The sequence below is a fragment of the Musa acuminata genome, chromosome BXJ3-7, assembly GCF_036884655.1.
Source record: "Musa acuminata AAA Group cultivar baxijiao chromosome BXJ3-7, Cavendish_Baxijiao_AAA, whole genome shotgun sequence".
Taxonomy (NCBI): domain Eukaryota; kingdom Viridiplantae; phylum Streptophyta; class Magnoliopsida; order Zingiberales; family Musaceae; genus Musa; species Musa acuminata.
Window position 1 is genome coordinate 20,178,521 of NC_088355.1, and position 18,201 is coordinate 20,196,721.

General features: G+C 36.4%; 1 protein-coding gene across 5 annotated transcripts; it reads right to left on the reverse strand.

Annotated features, from left to right (window-relative positions):
• Positions 1-302: 302 nt before the first annotated feature.
• Positions 303-17,177, reverse strand: LOC135584098 (uncharacterized). Of its 5 annotated transcripts, none has more exons than XM_065159241.1 (19): positions 16,771-17,177; positions 14,890-15,538; positions 14,618-14,706; positions 14,425-14,514; positions 12,505-13,237; positions 11,315-12,382; positions 11,074-11,194; positions 8,186-10,062; positions 7,886-8,024; positions 7,649-7,766; positions 7,488-7,571; positions 5,038-5,508; positions 4,748-4,843; positions 3,085-3,249; positions 2,831-3,010; positions 1,172-1,285; positions 899-1,081; positions 748-792; positions 303-671 (listed from the first exon to the last, which is right to left on the reverse strand). In XM_065159241.1, the coding sequence occupies exons 1-19, from the start codon at positions 16,894-16,896 to the stop codon at positions 537-539; spliced, it is 6,483 nt and encodes a 2,160-aa protein (XP_065015313.1). In that variant the 5' UTR covers positions 16,897-17,177; the 3' UTR covers positions 303-536. The 5 variants fall into 5 exon arrangements, with proteins under 5 accessions (XP_065015313.1, XP_065015312.1, XP_065015314.1 ...); XM_065159240.1 differs by having other exon boundaries at positions 7,649-7,772; XM_065159242.1 differs by lacking the exon at positions 7,649-7,766 and having other exon boundaries at positions 7,900-8,024.
• Positions 17,178-18,201: the final 1,024 nt, after the last annotated feature.

An 18,201-nucleotide genomic window follows, 5' to 3' on the forward strand; every position in this document is an offset into this window, starting at 1 on the left:
CCTTATTTTTGAATCAATGGATAAGAGCTGTTCTTGTTCTACCAAAAACCACAAATTAGTGATTTCAATTTTTTCCACCTCGGTTCAACTGCATTCTACTTGGCAACATCATCTTACTCCATCCAAAAATTCTACGATAAAAATACACCAATTCCAACTCTAAGTTTCCACCCCAATTGAATGACCAAACAAACCCATCCTCCTGTTTAAAGCAATAAAAGCAAACATTGGTATCAAGAATGTTGCCATGGAATCGCAAGCCTCAACTTGTGGAGTTCAGTCACAGAAGAAGAAGAAGCATCTGAAAAACATGACTCATCATTCCATAACGATCAACTTCAAATTGATGTTTGCACACTTATACACAAAAACTTCCAACTTGACTCCTTTCCGTGAATCTGATCGTGCAGCCACTCAACAACATTCCACTAGTTCTTCAGAAGCTGAATGTGTGCACATTGAGCGAAACCAGGCACTATATCTACATATGATACAAACCAGATGCAAACATTCATGACGAATGAATCGAGTGCTGACTAGTTCAGATATCGCCTGCAATTTCTTGAGTTACAGAAACACGGGATCTTTTTGCCCTCATCCTCACTGTTGAAGTGGTAGTCGTATGTAATCTCTTCGCCTGGATTTATGTCCCTTTCCGCAAAGAACACCACCTGCATTAATCCAAGGTAATCATTCTTACTGAGAAGTTTGCATCAAAAGGTACTGTTATCATCATCCATATCTTACCTTTTTCTCGTTCCTGATTGAGATCACTTTGGCAACACAGTTGGGCTGATTGAACAAACAGCACGCAGAGAAAGATAACTCGGTGATCAGAAGAAGTACATGAACGGAGCAAAGGAACGATATAGATAGGGAATAAAATGAGACCAATTACCAGGCATGAATGGTTGACGAATCGAGCGATCCCACCTTTGCGAGTCGCATCGATGATATGCTCCTTGTCTATCCTGAAGAAGTAGCAGGCACTTTTGTACTGGATTCTCCTTCCTGATTGGTACTCAGCTTCTCGCTTGTCAGCTACCCGCAGTCCAACGATCTCACCGACATATTCTACGACCTTCAAATGTTCAATCCTTTCAAAACTAACAGTAGTACAATGGAGAACATAACAAATCCTGAACACTAGAAATAGTTTGCGAATAGTTACCATAGCTCCACGGGCAATGAACTGCGATGTGTAGAGACCAAGAGCATGAATTCCTGATTTGTAGACCACCAAATGCTTCCATCCCTTCGATTGTTTGTAACGAATATATTCTTTCTGACAAGATAAGAATACCAAGTTAGTTAAAGGATTAACTCAAGACAAGAACAGAACTTTGACATTTAAATGGCTAGCTCGTAATGTGTGAAAGTTCATACATTCTTAGGGACCGCGAAGACCTAACAGGATAACGTACATTTACAATGAAGTTTTCTTATGAAAGCTTGGCATAAATAGAATTCTATATATAATTGATACATCTGAACCAGATTCATCCACATTCCATCGGCTAAGGGCATGTCACAAGAGGTTGCTGCAAAGTTACATGGGCAATCACAGCAGATGCACATCCCCAGAACAAAAAGCTTTGGAATTATGTGAGGGTTAGTAAGCTTTAAGGGTGTGACTGACCATGGAATGTAACAGATTTCAGTCTCTGTTCCTTCTAGAAAATTGGGGATTTTAATAGACAAAAGCTAGCCCTGATTTACACCTTAATTTGGAAAATATGATAAAAAAAATCCCATAGCACATGCATGCCAATGGAAAAGCATGGTCATCAGGATCTCTGGAAGAATTTGTTTGCAAATTTCAATATCAATCCTCTTCCTTGCATATGATGTACAAAAAAAATTGTACCTTTTCTTCTCAAAAGGAAACACCTTTAGTACAATAAAAGAAAACCTATATGTGAAGATACAACACTCCAATCTGCATATCATGACAACTTCATATATCCTAATGCACTGTACTTGTTCCCATAAATTGCATAAGCATAGAATCATAATGCTCTGTTTCCATCTAAGTACTAAAATGATCTGGAAACTTCTATAAATTTGCAGAAATAGGTGTCATGTGCAAGTTAAAAATTTGACCATGTGTTCCATTTACATGTGCCAATATTATAAATGCTGTGGAAAAACCAGATTACAGAATATGGCTACAAATTAATTAAAAAAGATCTTTTTCTTAAAAATATATGCTTATGAACATGCAATAATCATGATTGAAGGAAAATAAGTCCAAAATAGTAGAGCTAGATAAATTATTATACATACTTTAGTAAACACAAAGCACTTAACACTATGCCAAATTTATTGGTTATCAATGACAAATTTCATTCACTTCCATTAATACTGTCCCCTGAAATTTACCAACATGATGCATGGTTTTAAAAGACTGCTAATCAAACAAGATTAACAGGTATAAAATTTACTGATACAAATCTGTTAATTAGAACTCCTATGCTGTTGCTGAAGGTGGCCTTCTGATTTGGTTGGCATTGCTTGTACTTTACTTCTCCAGCTGATCAAGGGAGAAATTTGGGGAAAAAAAGCAAAAGCAACTAGCTTGAAGTTGCCTAGTGTATCAGTTGTGTACAATTGTATTGATTTTTTTCAACAATCACTACCAATTTTCATTCTATAAGTTCCTTTCAGAAGTAGGGGAAGATTTTTACATGATGACCAAATTAGTGCCAAACACTACCAAGTAAAAGTGTGTGAATATTGGAATACAATATTCTGATTTTTTATGAACAAGGTGTCAGAGTAAGTGTATGAATATATCTCAGTAAACATTTTCAGGCTAATTAAAACATACCCGGAGGTCATACTCAACATCTGAACATGGCTGTCTCACCACACCTCTTGTACATGACTTTTGGCCATTGATATGAAGCCAGGCATTTATCTGCTCCTGAGAAACAATGCATACTCCATTATCACAGGGTCTCTGAGTGTTAGGTTTGTATCCTTTCTCTCTTTTCCGACCTTTAAAACCCTGTTTAGTTGGTTAGCGAAAAAGTTAAATACATAAAAAGAACAAAAAAGGTATCCAATAAGTTGTCAGACTACCTCTGTGCGAGCACATGTCCATTCGTTGCTCCCTGGACTTTCTTCTTCAGGATCCATAACATGACTATCAGGAAGACAACTATTGAGAGTTGCATGATGTGGACATCTCCCATAAAAGCCAACCCTTTCATTGTCATCACCTTCAATTTCACTTTGCAGTAAACCCTATTGATGAAATAAATGTTAATAATAACACAAGACGTCATGGTATTGTAGGCAACTAAATAGTCCAATTATGCTATAAGGTGATGGAATATATAATCTTATCCCATACAATGTATAATCTTATCCCATACAATTCAATATTCCACCACTTTAGCATGTGTATAAAAATCTATATAAAGTGCATTGGAATCATGTTAATGGTTGTACAAGTACCTAAAGTCTTGATAGTATATAAACAACTTGTCCAATCACGTGAAATATAAGGCAGGCCAAGAATGGCCACACACCACAGATTCAACTTTGTTTTTTTTTTAAGAATCATTATAACTGTATAGTCCATATTTATGATTCAACATAATTCAATATGATTCACTACATTGACTATCCCCCAAACCTTTGTTGGCAAGAATCTCATGCACTAGATCATCCTCTTAGAAAAGTTAATACATTTTAGAGGATGAGTTTTAACATCATTATAAAGTTATTTATTTGCGACCTGGGTTATCAAAAACATAGTTCGCATTACCAATCCATACCGGTATACCAATCAACTATTGGTACAATACATACCGAGTGTATCAACACAGTATACTGGGGGATACTAATGTACCGCCCATACCAATCCTCTATTGGACTGGTATGTACCGCCTATACCGAGCAGTATGCTTTGGTACATAAAACCTTGATCAAGACTAAAGTCACAAGAAAATCTTGTTTATAAATATAAGTTTACTTTCATTGACCCTCCCTAGATCCCAGAGTCTTATGCACTAGGTTTGTTTTCTTTAAGTCCATATTTATGCTATGTGAGCAACTTTCAGCCGCAGCTGTAACAGCAATAACAAGCCGTCTATTGGAATTTCATATGCATAACAATTAGTCTATAATAAAAGGGAGAAAAAACCTTGAACAGGAAGATGCACATGCACTAGAAAATTATTGGTTATTATGAACTCAATTAGTTCCAACTTAACTGTTAAATGGTATCTTTCCTCACTAGCAGGTGTGTTTAATATGAATGAGAAATAGAGGTTAAAGCCTCAAATAGAAGTGTCTAAGTGAAGAGCATGAATACTTGAAATCTAGAAGTCAGTTGGAGTAGTCACAAAACATTAAGCAGGCACAAGCTGAGGAATTCAATTTATTGCCAATCTCTATTGTGCATGATGTATGTCATCTAATGTAGAAACATCAAAATATGTCAATGCTCTTTGACCCTTGAAAATCAGACTATCCAAGTAAACTTGTCAAAATTTAGATTTTATATAACTGTGTAAGAAAACAAAATTTTAATGAGTATTGCTGGCTAATTGATAAAGGATGTTTGAGAAAATAATAAATTCAAAGATAAACAAAAAATGAAAAATATTGCTGGCTACTTTTGATGAGAAGTACAACAGGAGAACCTGGATAACATAAAAGACTATATTATCAACAAATTAATTAGTTTGTATGCCAAGAAGCTAGTATAAAAGGTATATTGTGTATGTATACATACCTTCTGATGTGCACACCAAGGATGAAATGGGATACAACAAGTTGGAACTCTGCACTCTATACATGAACCCCCAGGTCGGTTACATATTGAGCAAACCTGAACAGGGCAAGGTCACAAAAGAAAAAAATAAATGATCGTTGATGGAGAACATACTTCACCTAGTCTACTGGTAAGAAGATTTAGATTTTTCCAGCTACTGAAAAGTTTTTTACAGAATGCATTCACCAAATAGTAATGGATGGTGAGATTTTTATGATTTTATCTCTTACTCCTGGTGAGTTTAAACTTACAATATTTTTCTTCGCCGGTAAAGCACCAGATACATCGAAAGTGCTCATTGTGTCAACGTTTGGGCATCTTGTACCGGGTGTCCAGAGTCCACAAACCATATGAACCCACTGTTTAGTGGATGGATCCAATACTCCAGCAGTTATGCTGTTATGGGTCTGAAACTTTTCCGGCATGCAATTTTTGCTTTCAGGAAAGTTGGTTTGCATCTGCATATCCAATTTCAAAGCAGCTTTGGGAGAGAAATCGGAGATTATCTCACCAAGAGGAGCTAAACCACATTTGTCAAACTTTGGTACTTCACCTACTGAACTAGGATTAAAAAACTCATTCTCTGTACTTTCAGAAGGAACTGATTTGCCAGAGTAGGATGTTTTACTGACTCTCCAAGCCTTCAACAAACTTTTGACAATATTTTGGCATTTTAGCGCCCGTGTCATGGCTCCACCTCCATATCCACACAAAACACAAACCTGTTTATGCACCAAAAAGATGACAATAAAATGTTAGTGGAATAAATTAATTTATCAGCATCCTTTTTTATCTCATTGCAAGTTGAATGAATTAAATATATAAATCCACCTCACATGTGACATGACTGAAGTTATTCAGATGCTATTAAAAAATTACAGACTAATAAAAAAGAACAGATAGTCTGTTGTGACATAAAAAATCAACACCCCCCCACCCCCCCCCAAAAAACAAAACAAAAAAGAAAAATCACTAACACCACCCCCAGAAAATAAAAATTTACGGACTACTGTCCAATATTTAACCAGCCCGACCAAATATCAGTAACCAAACATGTACCTTGACAATGAATTATCTACTTTATTTTAATAATTATTATTCCATTGCCAGCAGATACAGTTGGTATACTACCTGGTACACTAATACCAAATTGGCAGTCTAAATAGATCACCAAAACTTGTATCAGACTGGTATTTAAAACCTTATTCATAACTAAAAGGAAGAAGGAAGTAGTATCCCAATTGAAGCTAAACAAATATAAGTTGTTACAGTTGCAGAATGGAATACAGTTGTTTAGTACAAAATGGAAAAAAAGTAAAGAAAAAAAACACAAGTGACAATGCAATTATGGGCTGACCACATTTTCCTTCTCTAATTTAAAGGAATAAACCTATCAAGTTCTTGGTCAACTGAGCTGCTGATTTTAACAGTTGGGCAACACATGTTAAGAGAATCAACCACTGTCAGACAATATCTTTGAAAAATGGGCCAAAAGCTTAGTGAAATTTGACTCCATAAAAGTGAAGAGAAATTGAATGGATATTAGGTATACCACTGATATATATAAACATATATATATATGTATATGTATATATATGTATATATATATACATATGTATGTATATATATATACATATGTATGTATATATATGTATATGTATATGTATATGTATGTATATGTATATGTATATGTATGTATATATATATGTATGTATATATATATATATGTATATATATTTATTTATTTATTTATTTATATTTATATATATGTATATATGTATATATATATATATGAATATATATATATATATATATATATATCTAATAAAGCAATGATAAATGAATGCCAAAATGTCCATCTAGTTGATCATTGAGAATATTATTGGAATAATAGTTCATACACCAATGCCAATATGTGTCCCACTAACAGGAACATGCCACAAGTGATATATCCAAGTGAAATGCGAAACAAAATTATACATATGTTAATTCTCATAGTGACACGTACACCTAGATGTACTTAAAATGTCAAAATGGCAGCTTCAATTTCTTCTAAAGCAGTTTCAATATGCATTCTAAATTATATTTCTTCAATTTCTTCTAAAGCAGTGTCAAAATGGATCAAGTAGGTTAAATAACAATGCAGCAGAATACTTACTACATTCTCATTGGCTTTTTGTTCAGGGACCAGTATTATTGTTGTTTTGACCTTTTCTTGAAGGATTCTCAAGTATGCATTCTAGTAACTTTATTTTCCTTAGTCCAGTGATTTTGTTGTTTTGGCCATTTCTTGAAAAAATCTTGAGTAGGAACAGTTGAAATTTTATGCTTTTAGTTGGTTTATGTTTATATTAAAAACAAGATTGATCAGATTAGATGGCCAATTTATATCCATGTAAAACTAAATGACAGATCAGATAAGATCTCCAAATTTAATATTTTAAATAGTATACCACAATGATCCATGACACACAAGTATCATGAATTTGGACTTAAAAAAGGAACATGGTACAAAAAGGCACATAGATTAATCAAAGTCATTTAAAAGTATATGTTTTCTCTCAAATTATTGTCACAAAGAAATTACATAAATAAAGGCACAAGAACATGAGTAATAATCATAAAGAACCAGAAACTATAAAGGGATTATAACTGAGGATGACATTAGCATGTTTAGAAATAGCATCTGCCAGTTGCTTACAATGTTTTGGGAGTTGGCCTTGCATGGCCTACAAGACCAATGCCCTTTTGGAATTTTTGAAACACCATAGCAAGCCTGGTGAACCTACACAAAAATATGCCAAATAAAGAAAAATAATAAAAATTAAACAAAATCGAATGTACACTTTCTATGTCACACACTTTAATCAAGCAGTCATTGCACTCTATCAAATGATTAGCATCGTCTTGATTTGAGCTTCCACAGACACAACAAAATGAATCTGAGTTCAAAAGAAAGGAGGGAAATTTGTACCCTTGGCTGCATCTACATTGACAAATTTATTAGGACAAATAGAGAAGGAAAAGCTTAAGGTCCAATCAGAGTTTGTTAAACATCATTATATCTAGATCCAATTGAAATCCAATGCGACTATCTACCTTCTTCTGCTTACTTGAGACAGCTTGCCAGCATGATCTTGATTGTTCTTAAGCTTGGCAAATGATGGAATATTTGTTGGCAATGCAGATTCTAAAATCTCCCTTGGATGAAGCTTCTCATTTTGATGTTCCACTCCATCTTTAAAATGGGAAAGAAATTACATGACACAAAAATATTTATATCAATGGAATCAGATGGATCCTGACAAGTGCACTGATCCTAGAAAACAGAAAACAACTGTACCACAGGCAACAGGCAAGAATCTTATGTGCAAGATTATTCAAATACTAAAACATTACCTACAGTAGTTGACGGAAAATCATTTAGCTCATTTTCTGCCTCAATCGATTTTGAGCATTCATTGATTCCAGAAGCTGATAAGCAGGAGTTCTTTGTTGCGTGTCTATGTTTTGCTCCGAATCTATTGAGACTCTGTGTATGAACATCCTTCTGTTTTGGTCTTGACTGGGATTTTAATTGTTTAGGATGCAAACCAGGTCCCAGGACAGAGTCTGTTTCCTTTCCTGCTGACAAAGTATCCAAATATCCACCATTCTTGCTGGAATATCCTTTATTTTCACCTGATATACGAAGAAATTTTGGATTTTGCCCATTCTCAGAACAACTACTTGGCATATCCTTCTCATGTAATAATTTCAAAGATGATAATTCATTGTCTAGGCCCAAACTGGTATTATAGACTTCAACAGTGCTACACCTCCTAGCATTTTTTAGTATCAAACTAAGGGAAATGATCTTTGGAGGCTTTTGATCACCATCTGTTTCCCCACAATAGATGATACCTGAATTTCCACATACAATAGGCCTGCTTTTCTTAGGCAAAGTAGTCTTAATATTGCTAAAAGTATTACCAATACAGTTTAATGACATATATTTGGGTGGTTTTCCAGTTCTTGTAGAATTTTCCTGTTTCAAATATGCAGCCAAAACTTGCTTTGTCTTCTTTCTAGAAGTCTCAACTCTACTAAGAGAATGATCATCATCCAGGATCCGCTTTTCAATGTCCTCCTGCAACTTATGTTGGATACTGAATCTTTCGAAGTTAGACTTGTTGCAGGACAGTGATGACCTCTTTCTCTTAACACTTGAAGATCCACAAGTAGAAAGATGTGTTTTTTTCTTCACACTAACAGGTTGTGGGGAAACTTCTCCTTGTGATCGAGAATGGTCAATTTCTAAATGTCTGAGATTATTAGGGATTTCAGAAGGAAAAGCATAATCAGATAATGGAATTAACATATCTGGTCCATTGAGCTCCATAGACTCGTTTCTATTAGCTGTTTTAGGTGTCCTTTCAAAATTCAGATTCTTATTGACATTCTCTTGATCTGCACAGCATTTATTCATATTCCTAACCCTCTTGGTTTTCAATGGACTCATCAAACAAAGTTCATCAATAAGGCCAACAGAAGAATGACCCGCCAAATGATGGAACCCAGGTGTAGCTACATCCACCTTACCCATTATGTGAATGGTTTCCTCACACTCCCCACCACCAACAGCCTCATCAGATGAGCCACATTTCTCATTCCCTGATCCTTCATCCACCAAGAGATCATGGATCATATTTGTAGTTCTAATATTTGCTGCACAAGAAGTTAAATTATTAACTTCAGTTGAAACCTCAGTTACAACAGGAGCAGATGATCCAGATGACATATTAAACATCTTCTGTGCTCTCGTTGACTGGGAAGATTGACGAGTTCCATCAAACTCTGGAGAACAATCATCAAGTTGATCACCAATACGTTTTGTGGTTTCCAGTGCCTGTGCAATCTTGAAAGTAGAAGAGATATCAGCATCGGCATACACTTTCTTTGGAACATCTCTCCAAAAGGATGTCTTTTGATCATTCCTTGGAACAAACTTATTCTTAGAGCAACCACAATGAGCTAGACAAATTCTTTTTCTGTCTGGTATTAAATAATCCTTATCATGGTCTGGAGTGGCATGCATTACTTTAGCTTGCCCACAAACTCTTCGTTCACTTAAGGCATGAAAAGTTTTATTACCACCTGACGTACAGAAGCCTGAAACACAATATGGAAGTACAGAGGAGCAGCAATGTTGAGATAAGCAAGAATTATGTTCTTTGTGATTGCACATTCCATGCTTAAGACTACCAGTGAAACAATTGCTTCCCAGCCTCCCCAATCTGAGGTAGAGATCAAGAGTGAGGAAAGATATGCTTAAACATCCATCTGGACATTAATAGTACATCCAAGAACTATACTGGGATAGAGATAAAAAATAATTATTCAAAATAAAGCATGAAAACATGATGAAAAAGGTTTACAAGATATAAAATGAACAACAATAACAAAAGCTAACAGCTACAATATGCTTCCTAGATAATGTTTTCCTAACCAAAAAGCATATAACAACAACATAAGTTATAGTGTCATATTACTAAAAAATGATCAGAAACCAATGTAGATTTACTGCTTGTATCTGTGCATTTACGTGTATTCTAAAGATGAAGATACACACACATATATATATAGTCAACTACCCATTTATGTCTCTGTTGAGATATCCGAGGTTATTGGATTGTTTTCCATGTATAAATGATAGATCTCAAGTTCAAGTCCACTAGTGCGTCATATGTCATTTAATGTATTGTATGTTATGAAGTGATTAACAATAGTACTAACCAAGAAGATGGGAGTTAATTTACACTTGCCCTAACAACATTGGCTGAATCTATGAAATAGATAGTACTGGCAAGGAACATGTCCTGCATACAGCAGTTCCATGCCAATGTCCCACATAAGGTTTCAACAAAAAGAATTACTTACTGAAGCATGAGAACCAATCAGGAAAACAGAAAATCGACAATGTCAAAGTTGATTTAATTACCAAACCAAGAGTATGGCAAATTTATACCAAATGAGCATGCTCATAAGAAAACAGAGCAGCTGTCAGGCATGCTCATGAAAAGATAACTTGTGTATATGCATCAACACTCACATATAGGGTCCACATTATGTTCAATTTAAGCTAACTATAAAAAGATGTCTGCTATAAAATCCAGATCCGGTGACTCTTTTATGCTCCATTAAGAAAGGCTTTCTTAAAAATTCTTTAGATGATCATTTGGGAGTTGCTTATCTCATACAAAGTCCACTAACACATACAAGAGCACTACAGAAGTAGATGGTACCACCTCAAACAAGGTTGCTCATCAACATCACAAATGCAGCAAGTAGAAAACCTTTTACAGTATTTTTCAGAACTTAGTGGAACTCTTTGTGTTGAACCAGTGCAATTGCAGGATCTAGTTGAACCTGCATATTCATCAACATAAGAACATAACTATTCAATGCATGTATAGTAACTTAAAAGCATATGAACAATCACCAGTTTTAGTAATTAAAACAGATATCTCAATTATATATAATACAGACCTGTATGACAAGGATGACCAGGAAAAATATCCATACCACGACCAGATTGACAACTTGGACATGAATGTACAGATTTTATAGCAATTTTGGAGATTTCATGGTAATTTCTGCAGTAATTTCCTTCCCCTGCATCTCTCTGCATTTCCAGATCCTGACAACCATCAAGTTGAGGTTCCATGGATGACAAACAGCATAGTTTGTGATGTTGGGGACTTTTTTTAAGGGAAGTAGAACTTTTCTGTGTAGTTAAACCAACCATGTGCCTAAAAGCAAAATTTTTCAAGTTGACATCCATCAAATGCTGGGTTGTATTTAAAACCTTTTTCTTTGGTTCCAGCGAACACAGGGATGTCGAAGCCAGACTCATTGGAATATCTGAGTTCAAAGAATCATGACCCACCATCTCACTAGGAACTGGATCGGAAGATCCATGAACGGCATGATTACAGTAATCCTTGTTTGAGACAGAGGCTAAATCATGTTGCTTGGGGATTTTACCACCAAGTTTCTGTAACATGCCAGACAGCTGATCTGGATAGAAGGAAGTTTGGCTAGCATCCACAGATACACTAATTTGAGGACACTTCTTACTAAACGATGTATCAATCTCTCTAGTATTGGCAATTTGGTTATCTTTCACTATGCACACAGATTTCACTATGCCATTATCAGCAGCCAGAAGGCTCTTTCTTTCATCTAAGATATTGAGAAAATCCAACTTACTTGCCTCAGATTTTCTTTCAATACCATGAGTTGCATCTCCTACAGGATTGGAAACTTTAAGTTTAACAGGAGAGTCACCACTAGGCACCCTAGATGGAAGATGATCGCTGCTATTAAAAAAGGTATCAAGAGAAAGAGATGTACTGTTCCCCTCAAGGTGTGAGAGAAACAGTGAAATCAGTGGATTCTTGTTTGCACTGCGACTCAGATCTTCTGATTCAGAATGATTGTAAGTATTAACAGCTGTAGTTGCATGCCGTTCGAGTCTTTTATTTGAACATAATGTCTCTGAAGCAGTGAAATGTAGACTTTGACTAGTCTTCTTTCTATCATAGGCATTATCAACTGCAAAAAGACAAAGCGCTTATCCAACTCTCCAGTAACAGATGACAATTAACCGATAACAAACACTTGAAACAGAATGAATCAAAATATAAAAAGAAAAGAATGCTAACCATCAAAGTTACCTTGTTGCTTTAGTTGCTGATGAAAGTGTGGCTTCTTTGGGTTACATGTGGCTCCAAATTCCAGCACAGGTGTTGGATAGGAACCTGCAAATATATGACATTTTTGAGATGGTTGACCAAGCCTCAATTCTATGTTTGAAGCGCCATCCTTATCAGCAAGAGACGTATCAATGGAGAAGTTGTTACTGCTGATATCACAACCATGGTTTACAGAATTGTTGGCCCACAAACATGGTAGGGCAACAGATTGATCTACAAATTTGGTGTTGTAATTGACACCATCAGTATCTAAATGATGGTCGATAATTTCTTTTCCCTTACATAGAGTTGAATGAAGTTTCTCAGAACCAACACAAGTAGGACTTTGCTTCGCTATCTGCATGGACTGGTTCTTTGACAGAACAGGCTTGATAACTTGCTCGGAACTGTGAATCTTCTCTTGGAAAAGATTACATCCATCCAAATTGTACCTCTGATATTCATTATCTTGTACCTTGTTTACAGATTTCTCCTGGGCAGTGTGCCCTACCATTGTGTATGGATGACTAGGTACAACACTATTATTCAAAGGTTCTGCAGATCTCCAAGATCCACCAAATGACTTGATATCACTGATTGTCCCAATGTTATTTACCAAGGTTGGAGCATTACTAGCCTTGGAACCAAAAAAGACACCTTTTGTTGATGAGCCACCTGTCCACTCCCATCCACTGATATCATTTGGTGCCAGAATCTAATGAATAAGAGAACAAGAAGCCAGTTTAAAGTTACTAATAAATTTTGCAATGAGAAAACAAGAATTTCAATTGTGAAACATGGTACCATTAGATTGTAACTATTTTGCAACACCCTTCTAGGAAGATTCCAAATGGTACACTTTTGGGTTGATTAGATATTAGTCCCACATATGAAGAGTGTTGCAATTGCACATATGCTTGCATTGCTATTTAACTTAGCATCATTGTGGCATTACAAAATTACAGGATAACACTTCTTGTTATATTTCATAAAACATAAATCATATGGAAACCATAAAATGATGTATGAAGCAGAATAATTATCTTACTGGTTAGCAAAATTAAGGAGCTAAAAGTCCATTTTCTAGCATTGGAATGAAGATCAGAATCTTATCACAAAGATAAATCCTTTTTTTTATTTCCTACACATCCAGCTTAACACAGGAAACCAGGATGACTAGTAGTGCTGTCTAGAGAGATTTGAATCAGCTGACCACTTCCTCACAAATTTGTCAGTAGCTGTCAACAGGCAACTCGCATGTACTATATATTAAGCTTTCAAAAGGTCATAAATAATTACTAATACAAAGATAATGGTGCACATCTACATTGAACAATGGGCAGCTGAAAAATGAAAATCTACAAAGAATTTGGCAGCAGTACATGTGAGCATACAATAGGATAATTTCAGTGTGCTTGTGAATGATGATGCTCATATCCTTAAGCAATCAGCAAATATGAGTATGATTCAGTACAGCCTACAATAAATATTTAACTTTTTAGTTTGAAGCAGAGAAAGCAGTCAAAAGTGAACAAGAGGGAGCTGATCATCGTGACAAAGTAGTGTATAGACACCTCAAAGAGATGATAGATTCTACATGTTACATTAGAGAAGCTTTTCAACCTCAGCATGGGAAAACTTGCATCTATTTTTCAGGTGATATAATGTTTTAGAAAATGCTCATACATGGGGCACAGGCTTCGCTTTGTCAAGAGACTGATTGCAAGTCTAAATTAATTTGATTCTAACCCTAACTCCAAGAACATCTGTTGAAACTGTTGCTTCAGCAAAGGAGTACTTGCATAAAAAGAAAAGACATTAGTGGATTACAGATTCTATGTACAGTAATATAAATGAAAACTTCTCGAGAATTCCATAAAATGAAATTTGTGAAAGCATTACCCCTAAGCATAGCTTGCACCAATGTGATATACTCATTCCATTCTCCATATAGACAGCCTCACCAGGGTTCGCTGAAGGTGATCCAGAATGCTGCAAGAAAAACATGTGAAGAAGACCATTCTCCCTATGAGAGTGACAAAGGAAAAGCCCAACATGAGAAGAATCACAAGTTTCTGATTCTTTACAAGGCTACCTCACAAAATTTGGCGACAGACATGCGACAGCTATGACAAAAGCATATAACTTCAAAAAGTCCTTTGTTGCCCATAAATAATTCCCCAACTGTCAGGATGTCAGAAAGCACTTTTATGAATTTTAGCTAGTTGTTATCAAGTTATGTTACACAAAACATCAGACAGAGATGTATAACATAATGTCAACAAGATCATTGATGTACGTAGAGAAACAGAAATAATTTATGCAAGTCAACCACAACTTAGTGAAGAGAGCAAGTGGTATACTAACCAGTGTTTCTGCAGAAGACAAGAGGATGTCCTCTAAGAAACGGAGAATTGTTATTGGAAACAGGAGGCTTAGCTTCAAATGAAACAATTCGTGAAGCTTGAACATCCATGGTTGCATGCTTATTGCCATTTGCTGACTTACTTGAAGTAAGCCATCCACTCCTTGTAGAATTCAATGCAAATCCTGTATTGCTACACTTAGATAATTGTGGGGAAACTAGTTCAATAGAGTCCATATCATGGTAAGAATTCCCTGCAACTTGAGCACTATTATGTACCGAAGCAGAATTTACAGACGGCCTCGATGCAACAAAAGACGAAAGCTCATTCCAATTTCCTGGGGCATTATCTCCATGATTTTCAGGCAGAGGTGGGATATTTATAGAAGGGACCACACAACCGCTACCACTTAGAATCTTATCATCATTGCTAACTTGAGGCTTGGCTACATCCATTCTTGAATTTGGCAACTGAGAAAACTTGCCAGACAAAAGAGCAAGAAATGAATTACCCAGCTCTGTCTTCCCCAATCTGTAGGAACTTAAGTTGAATGTATCACTAGCCGAAGCCTCTTGACTTCTTACTTGATCCTTCAAAACAGCCTCTTGTGCAAGAAAAGAAGGGAAATGATGGCGTAAATTCATAGAAACCTGCAGAGTAAGACAATGCTGTTAACCATGTACATAAATTCATACAAAAACTTCAACTTTATGTATTGTATGGCATACCATACAAGTCTATTGGGCACCCAGTATTACACAAACCAGCATTTAAATGCTAGCCCTTTATCTTAAGGGCATGTAACATCATCACTTTAATAAAAAATGAGTCACATAATCAGAAATAACAAAGAATACATATATCTGAAAAAAGGATAGAAAAAATCCATCAGATAGGTGCTCATTCTAATCAATGATTATGGATTTATAACAGTGGGTGCACTTGCACATTCATCTAATTGCACTAAGCACCTTCCAGACCCTCCCAATGTCAAACAACCCTACTCGAGAAACTCCATACATAAAACCTAAATTTCCTGGAGTTTGTTCACCACAATACCCCTCTATATCTCATGTAAGTTCTTTCTTATTCCTCCCAAGAGTGTCAATCTATGTGCTTTTGCTGTTTATTATTATCAAACATTTCCAGAAAAATCTTATTTTTCCCTCTGAAAAGGTTGAAAACAAGTTTAGTCCTATTTTTGCCTTGCATATGAGAGAAAAAACAATGAGAAAGACTAAAGCAGTGGCAAATTTATGCTTCACATTTATTTAGATGCCCCTCTCAGGGCCAAACAACAATCTGAAACTTATTGCATATTTGAAACCAGAATTATACAGTATACTTCTATCCATATCGCTACATGGTCATACATTGCATGGCTTGGAGCATATGTTTGTTCAGCTTACAGATGTACACAGTTCCTGCTATTACAAAAGGTCCTCATTCGCGATATCTGATGATCTTGGCAATAGACGGCTTGTATTCATGAAGGATTTACAATGTTAAGTAGAAAAAGCTCCTATAGGCAGAAATTTAAGAGCATGATATATTTGTGGCATAGTTAAAGCCCAAGAATTCTACGAACACGCTGCCAGAGTATGTTGGTCTCGTGCTAGTGAAGTTGCCCCACCTAATACTCCCAGCGACTTCTCCGTTAATACCACTCTATGTAAAGACATGCAGCGTGGGCGTAAAGTTACAATAATATCAAAAGAGCTGTTCCAACCAATGCCACCATAACAGCACCGAACAGCCAGAAACGACGCATGCATTGCACGAATATCCACCAAAACCCCCATCGCCCACGAAAAGAATCAACCTTCACCAACTCTTGATGCTAACCCCCTCCCCACCTCTCGAAGAGGAAGAAGCAGGATACCTGACCCGCGGACGCCTGCGGGAGGGGCAGTTGCTGCGGCGGCACAGTCGGAGTCGAAGCCGGAGCCGGCAATGGCGGAAGCGGCGGCGGCGGCGCCACGCATTTGGCGAGCCAGGAGTCGTCCATGGCCGCCCACCGTCCCTCCTACCTTTCCCCCATTACCTCATCCCGCCACCGCGGAGCCACAGAACACGGGAAGAGAGAAGGGTTTTGGAAAGACGAGAGTGTGGTTTCGGCTGCCACAAAGAGGGATTGATTGGACGAAACAAACAGCAAGCGGAGAAGAGGAAGAAGAAATAGATAACGAAGAGAGAGATTTTTAGGGATTTTAGCCCTCCACTCTGTTGTTGAGTTCCTTTTCTCCGGTTGGTCCCTCGCTCTGACCTTTTCTTGCTCTCTGCGCTCTGCTCCCTCTGCAACTCGACAGGAAGGGAGAGGAAAAAAAGGAAAGGGTAAAACAGTAATTGAATCCGAACAAAAAAATGCATTCCTACGCACTCACTTACCCTGTTAAAGAATGGCGGGCCACGTTGTAGGCCCAGGGAAATTTCCAATCATCACGAACGTATACGGACGGGTGACGAACGAGGGCGTACGCGGATCGTTGCTTGGACGAGAGAAATGATGATGAGATAGGCGGGTTACCACGTGATCGGAAACGTTGGGTGTTGTGAGCCGTCTGATGCTATCGGCCTTTTTCTTCGTGTCCTCGCGATTGCGGTCGAGGGGTATTCTGGGAAGAGCAGAACAGCCTTCTTTCTCTTGTTTCATATGTGATGGGTTAGTGGAGTGACATGAGCTGCAATTATTGCCGGAGACGGCACTGTGACTTATCATCCCGAACCCGATCCGGAATCCAATGTGAACATCCTGATGCGGATCCTAATCCCTATTCATCAACCGATCCGATTGCGTTCGGATCCTCCGTCAACGTCCGATAATAGATATATGATCCCTATTTTTTAATATTATATTTAAATCTTCTATCTTATGGGTTGATATTGGTCCAATAAACTGTAATAAGTAATATATATTAGTTTGAACGATGAAAAGAAGAATACGATTATTCAATTCAAAATTCTAATAAAAAAAAAGGACAAACCACCATCTCGCTATTTGATATTATTTCAAATTATAATCATTATTTAATAAATATATTTAGTTTCATATTAATCGAAAAGTAAGGAAATGAATACTCGTAAACTTGTAAACTTGTCCAATCATTCTCACTATCAAATATGTCTTTTGGGATTTATGAATCCTAAAAATATAAATTCATACATGCACATTTAAAACAGATAATTTTTTACAAGCATATGAGTTACATCAATGATGATGAAATATTAATTTAATATTAAAAGAATAAGAGTTTATAAATTAGTGAGATAATTCCTTATACTCTATCAATAATGATAAAATATTAATTTATCA